At 51.8% G+C, this 7,500-nt stretch overlaps 1 protein-coding gene across 7 annotated transcripts in view; it reads left to right on the top strand.

Annotated features, from left to right (window-relative positions):
- The window catches only part of heatr5b (HEAT repeat containing 5B), a 100,879-nt gene that overhangs the window by 73,992 nt on the left and 19,387 nt on the right, over positions 1-7,500 (top strand). For all 7 annotated transcript variants that reach the window (XM_045223916.1, XM_045224029.1, XM_045224014.1 and 4 more), the window contains 3 exons: positions 3,240-3,473; positions 4,495-4,622; positions 6,606-6,750. In XM_045223916.1, coding sequence (XP_045079851.1) covers positions 3,240-3,473; positions 4,495-4,622; positions 6,606-6,750 — 507 coding nt within the window. The remainder of the gene's footprint in view (positions 1-3,239; positions 3,474-4,494; positions 4,623-6,605; positions 6,751-7,500) is intronic.

Genomic DNA, 7,500 nt, shown 5'->3' with positions numbered 1-7,500 from the left:
TACACCTACTCAACACTGTGGCCTCCTGACGGTACACTACACCCTACTCAACACTGTGGCCAACTTCCACCTGACGGTACACTACACCCTACTCAACACTGTGGCCACCTGACGGTACACTACACCCTACTCAACACTGTGGCCACCTGACGGTACACTACACCCTACTCAACACTGTGGCCTCCTGACGGTACACTACACCCTACTCAACACTGTGGCCACCTGACGGTACACTACACCCTACTCAACACTGTGGCCACCTGACGGTACACTACACCCTACTCAATACTGTGGCCACCTGACGGTACACTACACCCTACTCAACACTGTGGCCTCCTGACGGTACACTACACCCTACTCAACACTGTGGCCACCTGACGGTACACTACACCCTACTCAACACTGTGGCCAACTGCCACCTGACGGTACACTACACCCTACTCAACACTGTGGCCTCCTGACGGTACACTACACCCTACTCAACACTGTGGCCAACTGCCTCCTGACGGTACACTACACCCTACTCAACACTGTGGCCTCCTGACGGTACACTACACCCTACTCAACACTGTGGCCTCCTGGCGGTACACTACACCCTACTCAACACTGTGGCCAACTGCCACCTGACGGTACACTACACCCTGCTCAACACTGTGGCCAACTGCCACCTGACGGTACACTACACCCTACTCAACACTGTGGCCAACTGCCTCCTGACGGTACACTACACCCTACTCAACACTGTGGCCAACTGCCTCCTGACGGTACACTACACCCTGCTCAACACTGTGGCCAACTGCCACCTGACGGTACACTACACCCTACTCAACACTGTGGCCACCTGACAGTATACTGCACCCTACTCAACACTGTGGCCACCTGACGGTACACTACACCCTACTCAACACTGTGGCCACCTGACGGTACACTACACCCTACTCAACACTGTGGCCACCTGACGGTATACTACACCCTACTCAACACTGTGGCCTCCTGACGGTACACTACACCCTACTCAACACTGTGGCCTCCTGACGGTACACTACACCCTACTCAACACTGTGGCCAACTGCCTCCTGACGGTACACTACACCCTGCTCAACACTGTGGCCAACTGCCACCTGACGGTACACTACACCCTACTCAACACTGTGGCCAACTGCCACCTGACGGTACACTACACCCTGCTCAACACTGTGGCCAACTGCCACCTGACGGTACACTACACCCTACTCAACACTGTGGCCAACTGCCTCCTGACGGTACACTACACCCTACTCAACACTGTGGCCACCTGACAGTATACTACACCCTACTCAACACTGTGGCCACCTGACGGTACACTACACCCTACTCAACACTGTGGCCTCCTGACGGTACACTACACCCTACTCAACACTGTGGCCAACTGCCACCTGACGGTACACTACACCCTACTCAACACTGTGGCCACCTGACAGTACACTACACCCTACTCAACACTGTGGCCACCTGACGGTACACTACACCCTACTCAACACTGTGGCCACCTGACGGTACACTACACCCTACTCAACACTGTGGCCACCTGACGGTACACTACACCCTACTCAACACTGTGGCCTCCTGACGGTACACTACACCCTACTCAACACTGTGGCCACCTGATGGTACACTACACCCTACTCAACACTGTGGCCAACTGCCACCTGACGGTACACTACACCCTTCTCAACACTGTGGCCAACTGCCTCCTGACGGTACACTACACCCTACTCAACACTGTGGCCACCTGCCACCTGACGGTACACTACACCCTACTTAACACTGTGGCCACCTGACGGTACACTACACCCTACTCAACACTGTGGCCACCTGACGGTACACTACATCCTACTCAACACTGTGGCCACCTGACGGTACACTATACCCTACTCAACACTGTGGCCACCTGACGGTACACTACATCCTACTCAACACTGTGGCCAACTGCCTCCTGACGGTACACTACACCCTACTCAACACTGTGGCCACCTGACGGTACACTACACCCTACTCAACACTGTGGCCACCTGACGGTACACTACACCCTACTCAACACTGTCGCCAACTGCCTCCTGACGGTACACTACACCCTACTCAACACTGTGGCCTCCTGACGGTACACTACACCCTACTCAACACTGTGGCCACCTGACGGTACACTACACCCTACTCAACACTGTGGCCTCCTGACGGTACACTACACCCTACTCAACACTGTGGCCTCCTGACGGTACACTACACCCTACTCAACACTGTGGCCACCTGACGGTACACTACACCCTACTCAACACTGTGGCCACCTGACGGTACACTACACCCTACTCAACACTGTGGCCACCTGACGGTACACTACACCCTACTCAACACTGTGGCCACCTGACGGTACACTACATCCTACTCAACACTGTGGCCAACTGCCTCCTGACGGTACACTACACTTTACTCAACACTGTGGCCTCCTGACGGTACACTACACCCTACTCAACACTGTGGCCAACTGCCACCTGACGGTACACTACACCCTACTCAACACTGTGGCCAACTGCCACCTGACGGTATACTACACCCTACTCAACACTGTGGCCACCTGATGGTACACTACACCCTACTCAATACTGTGGCCACCTGACGGTACACTACACCCTACTCAACACTGTGGCCTCCTGACGGTACACTACACCCTACTCAACACTGTGGCCTCCTGACGGTACACTACACCCTACTCAACACTGTGGCCTCCTGACGGTACACTACACCCTACTCAACACTGTGGTCAACTGCCTCCTGACGGTACACTACACCCTACTCAACACTGTGGCCACCTGACGGTACACTACACCCTACTCAACACTGTGGCCACCTGACGGTACACTACACCCTACTCAACACTGTGGCCACCTGACGGTACACTACACCCTACTCAACACTGTGGCCTCCTGACGGTACACTACACCCTACTCAACACTGTGGCCACCTGACGGTACACTACACCCTACTCAACACTGTGGCCTCCTGACGGTACACTACACCCTACACAACACTGTGGGGTGTAAATAGAGAATCTCTCCAATGAACATGATTTCTAGACTTGGTTAATCTGTTTCCGGGAAGCAGGCCCTAAAACTTGTTCATGATGTTCATGTTGGTGTGACAGCTTGGGTGCTAATCCACTACTGTCTCATCTCCAAGGCTGTTTTCCTGCTGTGTGTGTCCAGGTGGTGCATTCTACACCCCAGAGACCATTGACACAGCTCGTCTCCACTACCGTGGCTCCTGGGCCCCTGTCCTCCACGCTGTGGCCCTCTGGCTGAGCAGCACCAGCTTCGGGGAAGAGGAGGCCCCTGCTCCCCACCCACAGGCTTCTGGGGCACCAGTCTACCTCCAGGGAAACCCTGTACCTACCCAGAGTCTGGAGGAGCTGGTTAAGGACAGGATGCATCTGATGTTGGGTGAGAGAGAGAGAGAGATAACCACTTAAAAGGAAGCGATTCCCAAACCTTCCATAACAAAGCCATCACCTACAGAGAGATGAACTTGGAGAAGAGTCCCCTAAGTAAGCTTGTCCTGGGGCTCTGTTCACAAACACAAACAGACCCCACACAGCCCCAGGACAACAACAACAACAACACAACTAGACCCAACCAAATCATGAGAAAACAAAAAGAGAATTACTTGACACATTGGAAAGAACAAACAAAAAAACAGAGCAAACTAGAATGCTATTTGGCCCTAAACAGAGAGTACACAGTGGCAGAATACTTGACCACTGTGACTGACCCAAACTTAAGGAAAGCTTTGACTATGTACAGACTCAGTGAGCATAGCCTTGCTATTGAGAAAGGCCGCCGTAGGCAGACCTGGCTCTCAAGAGAAGACAGGCTATGTGCACACTGCCCACAAAATGAGGTGGAAACTGAGCTGCACTTCCTAACCTCCTGCCAAATGTATGACCATATTAGAGACACATATTTCCCTCAGATTACAGCGATCCACAAAGAATTCGAAAACAAACCCAATTTTGATAAACTCCCTTGTCTATTGGGTGAAATACCACAGTGTGCCATCACAGCAGCAAGATGTGTGACCTGTTGCCACAAGAAAAGGGCAACCAGTGAAGAACAAACACCATTGTAAATACAACCCATATTTATGTTTATTTATTTTCCCATTTGTACTTTAACTATTTGCACATCGTTACAACACTGTATATAGACATAATATGACATTTGAAATGTCTTTATTCTTTTGAAACTTCTGAGTGTAATGTTTACTGTTAATATTTATTGTTTATTTCACTTTTGTTTACTATCTACTTCACTTGCTTTGGCAATGTTAACACACGTTTCCCATGCCAATAAAGCCCTTAAATTGAAATTGAAATTGAGAGAGAGAGAGAGAGAGAGAGAGAGAGAGAGAGAGGACACTTAGTCACCTTCATAATAACTGACCACTCTGTCCTCCCACCCCCAGGTGTCAGTATAGAGTTCCTGTGCTTCCCCAGACCCGAGGAACCTATAGAACATGTCATGTCATGTCTACAGGCTCTCTGTACCCTACTGGACTCGCCCTGCGCCAGGACACACATCAGTGAAGACCAGGTAAAGCTAGAGGAGAAAGAAGAAGAGAGAGGAGAAAACAACTGGTAAAGAGAAAGGTTTGAGAAGGTTCTAGTATCATAGTCTAATTGTGATGCGGAGTTTACAGGAGAGAGGAAGGAACAGCTTTGGATGAGGACGGATACAGTAGCATGAGTAATGACTAATGTATATCACGTTCCAGAGGTGATGGTCTCTCTGTCTTTATAAGTTTCCCTTTCCCCACACACACACACACACACACACACACACACACACACCCCATCTCTATGTATCTCTCCACCACTCCTCTCATCACCCTCAGAGCCTCAGACACAGCTCATTGCCTGTCCGTCTCTCCTCATCCATAATAAGCCATGAGCATTACAGTGAGGAGAGGATTAGACTTGACCTACTGCAGGATAATGGATAGATTCACAGATCTATACAGGCAGGGGAAGAGGTCTGTGTAGGCAGGGGAAGAGGTCTGTACAGGCAGGGGAAGAGGTCTGCGCAGGCAGGGGAAGAGGTCTGTGCAGGCAGGGGAAGAGGTCTGTGCAGGCAGGGGAAGAGGTCTGTGCAGGCAGGGGAAGAGGTCTGTACAGGCAGGGGAAGAGGTCTGTACAGGCAGGGGGAAGAGGTCTGTGCAGGCAGGGGAAGAGGTCTGTGCAGGCAGGGGAAGAGGTCTGTGCAGGCAGGGGAAGAGGTCTGTGCAGGCAGGGGAAGAGGTCTGTGCAGGCAGGGGAAGAGGTCTGTGCAGGCAGGGGAAGAGGTCTGTGCAGGCAGGGGAAGAGGTCTGTGCAGGCAGGGGAAGAGGTCTGTACAGGCAGGGGAAGAGGTCTGTACAGGCAGGGGAAGAGGTCTGTGCAGGCAGGGGAAGAGGTCTGTGCAGGCAGGGGAAGAGGTCTGTGCAGGCAGGGGAAGAGGTCTGTGCAGGCAGGGGAAGAGGTCTGTGCAGGCAGGGGAAGAGGTCTGTACAGGCAGGGGAAGAGGTCTGTGCAGGCAGGGGAAGAGGTCTGTGCAGGCAGGGGAAGAGGTCTGTGCAGGCAGGGGAAGAGGTCTGTGCAGGCAGGGGAAGAGGTCTGTGCAGGCAGGGGAAGAGGTCTGTGCAGGCAGGGGAAGAGGTCTATGCAGGCAGGGGAAGAGGTCTGTGCAGGCAGGGGAAGAGGTCTGTACAGGCAGGGGAAGAGGTCTGTGCAGGCAGGGGAAGAGGTCTGTGCAGGCAGGGGAAGAGGTCTGTGCAGGCAGGGGAAGAGGTCTATACAGGCAGGGGAAGAGGTCTGTGCAGGCAGGGGAAGAGGTCTGTACAGGCAGGGGAAGAGGTATGTGCAGGCAGGGGAAGAGGTCTGTGCAGGCAGGGGAAGAGGTCTATACAGGCAGGGGAAGAGGTCTGTGCAGGCAGGGGAAGAGGTCTGTACAGGCAGGGGAAGAGGTCTGTACAGGCAGGGGAAGAGGTATGTACAGGCAGGGGAAGAGGTCTGTACAGGCAGGGGAAGAGGTCTGTGCAGGCAGGGGAAGAGGTATGTGCAGGCAGGGGAAGAGGTATGTGCAGGCAGGGGAAGAGGTCTATACAGGCAGGGGAAGAGGTCTGTGCAGGCAGGGGAAGAGGTCTGTGCAGGCAGGGGAAGAGGTCTGTACAGGCAGGGGAAGAGGTATATACAGGTAGGCCAGAAAGATTCCAGATGGTTCTGTCTGTGTCTCTTACACAGGGCTGAGGAGTTAGTGACATCACTGAGCTGTAGCGTAGCAGACATTCTGGGTGTGTTTCTCTCCACGTTGTAGCTCTTGGGTGCAGAGCTGACAGGCTGGATGTTTTTAAAGATGTCATGGCTAACCAGGTTTCTCTCCACGTTGTAGCTCTTGGGTGTAGAGCTGACAGGCTGGATGTTTTTAAAGATGTCATGGCTAACCAGGTTTCTCTCCACGTTGTAGCTCTTGGGTGTAGAGCTGACAGGCTGGATGTTTTTAAAGATGTCATGGCTAACCAGGTTTCTCTCCGCGTTGTAGCTCTTGGGTGTAGAGCTGCTCAACGTGCTCCACAGACTGCTCCTGACCAGAGACCCTCCGGCCGTTCAGCTCCAAGTTACGGCTGTGGTGCAGGAGACTGTCCGAGCTGCACAGGACCACCTCACACAGCAGAGGGACGCCCAGGGTTAGTACCGACACGGGTCACTGTGTTACCCCGATGGACAGGCTGGTCCCAGATACCTTGGTGCTTGCCTTGCCAATTCATATGGTCATCTTTAACCATATGCTGATACAGACAAGCAGATCTGGGACCAGCCTATGAGTCTACTGTTATGATATACCACATATACCTTTACATTAATTTACATTTACATTTTAGTCATTTAGCAGACGCTCTTATCCACAGCGACTTGCAGTTAGTGAGTGCATACATTTTTCATACTGGTTTGCCTGTGTTAGTCGTATGTACAGGATACATATGGTATACACCTTCCAATGAAATGCTTACTAGCGGGTTCCTTCTGGACAATGCAAGAACAATGAGAAATAACAAAAGATAAGAATACGAACATAAAGTTAAATGGCTCAGTAGAAAAATAATAAACATTTTGAGCTCCCAACTAGTTACTGCCATATGCATAGAGATCCATGACTTATCCATCAGCTCTTTGAGCTCCAACTAGTTACTGCCATATGCATAGAGATCCATGACTTATCCATCAGCTCTTTGAGCTCCCAACTAGTTACTGCCATATGCATAGAGATCCATGACTTATCCATCAGCTCTTTGAGCTCCAACTAGTTACTGCCATATGCATAGAGATCCATGACTTATCCATCAGCTCTTTGAGCTCCAACTAGTTACTGCCATATGCATAGAGATCCATGACTTATCCATCATCTCTGAGCTCCCAACTAGTTACTGCCATATGCA

This window comes from Coregonus clupeaformis, chromosome 1 (assembly GCF_020615455.1).
Source record: "Coregonus clupeaformis isolate EN_2021a chromosome 1, ASM2061545v1, whole genome shotgun sequence".
Taxonomy (NCBI): Eukaryota; Metazoa; Chordata; class Actinopteri; order Salmoniformes; family Salmonidae; genus Coregonus; species Coregonus clupeaformis.
Note: the sequence above shows the minus strand (reverse complement) of the source record. Positions and strands in the feature narration are given on the sequence as shown.